Consider the following 2,257-nt stretch of genomic DNA (forward strand, 5'->3'; position numbering starts at 1 on the left):
AGGGGGCGCGGGGGCGGCGTGCCAATGGCTGCGCTGCCCCCTCCTCTGCCCCCACCCCACCGCCGGCCCCTCCGCCTCCCCGGCCGACCCTCCTCCCCGCCGCTCACTCCGCGCCGCCAGCACCGAGCGTGCGGCTCGGGAGCGGCCCGGGCGCTGCGCTCCGCCGGCTCCGCGCCGGGAGCCAGCAGGTCTCCGGGAAGCGCGGAGGGTGGGGTGGCATGCCGGAATGCCCGGACCGCGGGGCCAAGGCGGCCCCCATCCATCATAAAATCTCCTTCTCCATCTTAGACATCCTGGATCCCCAGAAATTCAGCAGAAGACGTGAACCGGCCTCGGGGAGCTGGGGAAGCGCCCCCCGCTCGGGCGAGGGGGAGAAAAGTTTGGGAAGAGTTGAAGTAGGAAAGGACGCTGCTGCTCCCGGCAGCGGGAGGAATAAACTAGAGGCACATGGTAGGAACGCGCTCGAGTTTCTCCGGCCGGCGCTGGCGGGGCGCGCAGGTGGAGGCGCCGGCAGACGGGGACCCTCGGCCCCTCGCCCGGCGGGACGCGCTCCCCGCTCTGGGTCCCGCAGGAGCGGGAGAAGGGGGGGCTGGAACTGGATTTTAAATCTTGATGATGCAAAGGGAAAAAGTTCTCGGTATCTCTGCTCGGCTCCCGGCGTGCGGAGCATCCTCTGCCGCCCGAGGAGGAGGGCGCACATCAGGGCGCGCCGCCGCTCCATCCCGGCCGGGCGGGCCGCGGCTCTTACGGAGGCACCGCACGGGTCCCTTTCCACCAGCAAGGGCGGCCCCCGGGCGCTCCTGTCCCCGGAGCGGCAGCGGTCGGATGCCCCGACCCGCGGGACGGCCGGCTGGGTAATTGCTCAGCCCGTCCCCACCGGAGGATGCCTTAGCTCCCGGTGATCGATATCCTATTACCGACTCCCGCCTATCTCCTCCCCGCAGCTTGCAGGTGCCCACTTCAAACCTCCTTCCCCCGGCCTGATCCTAATATTGTTCGATTAAAACTTACCTTTAATAGATGACATCTATCGATCTGGCCCTCGCAAATCTGAAACTCCATTAGCACAGGGATGGGGAGGGGGGGGGGGGATTTATTTCGCTTCAGAAGGGGACTTTAATAACTTCTTTTTTAATTGGTAAGAAATCCATATCGACGGCTCCCCTCTCCCCACCGCGGATGCGGTGGCACAGCAGGGGACGCGGAGGGGGGAGGCTCTCGCACTACGGGCGGAATTTTTCTCCTCTTTATTTTATTTTTAATGATTGCCCTTATGTTGGGGGGAAGGAGGGATGTCGGAGCAGAAGCGCGGGGTTCGGAGGGGGAACGGGAGGAGGGTGCGCTGTCCCCTGACGAGCCCCGCGATCTCACCTAGATGCGCACGTCCCGGCGGAGAGCGGCGCCGAGGACGGGGGGCAGGAACGCGACGAGGAGGAGCCGAGCGGGGACGGGACCGGGACCGCGGGCCCGCCTGGGCCGGAGGAGGCGGGCTCGCCGCGGAGCGCCCGGCGGCGGCGAGCAGAGCCGGGCTGCGGGAAGCCGCGGAGGGCGCGCACCGCCTTCACCTACGAGCAGCTGGTGGCCCTGGAGAACAAGTTCCGAGCCACGCGGTACCTGTCGGTCTGCGAGCGCCTCAGCCTGGCGCTGTCCCTCAGCCTCACCGAGACGCAGGTGAAGATCTGGTTCCAGAACCGCCGCACCAAGTGGAAGAAGCAGCACCCGGGCGCCGACGGGGCGGCCCCCGCAGCATCACCCGCGGCGGCGGCGGGCGGTGGCAGCCCCAGCCCGCCGGGCCCCGCCGCTCTGCCCTTCCAGACTTTCCCTTCCTACGCCTCCGCCAACGTGCTGCTGCCGCCGGCCGCCCCCTTCCCGCTGAGCGCCGGCCCCTTCTCACCTTTCCTGGGCCCCGCGTACCTCGGCCCCTTCTACGCCCCGCACCTCTGAGGCGGCAGGGCCGGGGCGGCCCCCGGCGGCCAGGAGCGCGCCTCAGCCCTTCTGACCCAGCGGGGAGCACCGTCATCACTTCTGCTGGTTGCGTGGCCGTTTGAAGTGTGACAAAGTTGATTTTTCCTAGGCGTCACGGCAGCATGCTTAACTTTGACATACGCACAGAAAAAAAAAACCAACCCACTTGTAACCACTGGATTTTATTAGCACGTTTGAGATGTAATTATAGGTGTTGGAGATGGGAAAACTAACCCTCTTTGCACATGCCTGACACTAATTCCCTGCAGATTCTTCTCCAAGTTCATTGTTA

General features: G+C 65.9%; 1 protein-coding gene across 1 annotated transcript; it reads left to right on the plus strand.

The window, feature by feature from the left end:
- The first annotated feature begins 218 nt into the window (after window positions 1-218).
- On the plus strand, window positions 219-1,944 carry NKX1-2 (NK1 homeobox 2). Its single transcript, XM_062496602.1, has 3 exons — window positions 219-854; window positions 945-951; window positions 1,376-1,944. The coding sequence occupies exons 1-3, from the start codon at window positions 219-221 to the stop codon at window positions 1,942-1,944; spliced, it is 1,212 nt and encodes a 403-aa protein (XP_062352586.1).
- Window positions 1,945-2,257: the final 313 nt, after the last annotated feature.

The sequence above is a fragment of the Cinclus cinclus genome, chromosome 7 (genome assembly GCF_963662255.1).
Source record: "Cinclus cinclus chromosome 7, bCinCin1.1, whole genome shotgun sequence".
NCBI classification, from domain to species: domain Eukaryota; kingdom Metazoa; phylum Chordata; class Aves; order Passeriformes; family Cinclidae; genus Cinclus; species Cinclus cinclus.

Coding starts and splice junctions, on each gene's coding strand:
- NKX1-2 (XM_062496602.1), top strand. CDS start 219: ATGCCGGAATGCCCGGACCGCGGGGCCAAGGCGGCCCCCATCCATCAT.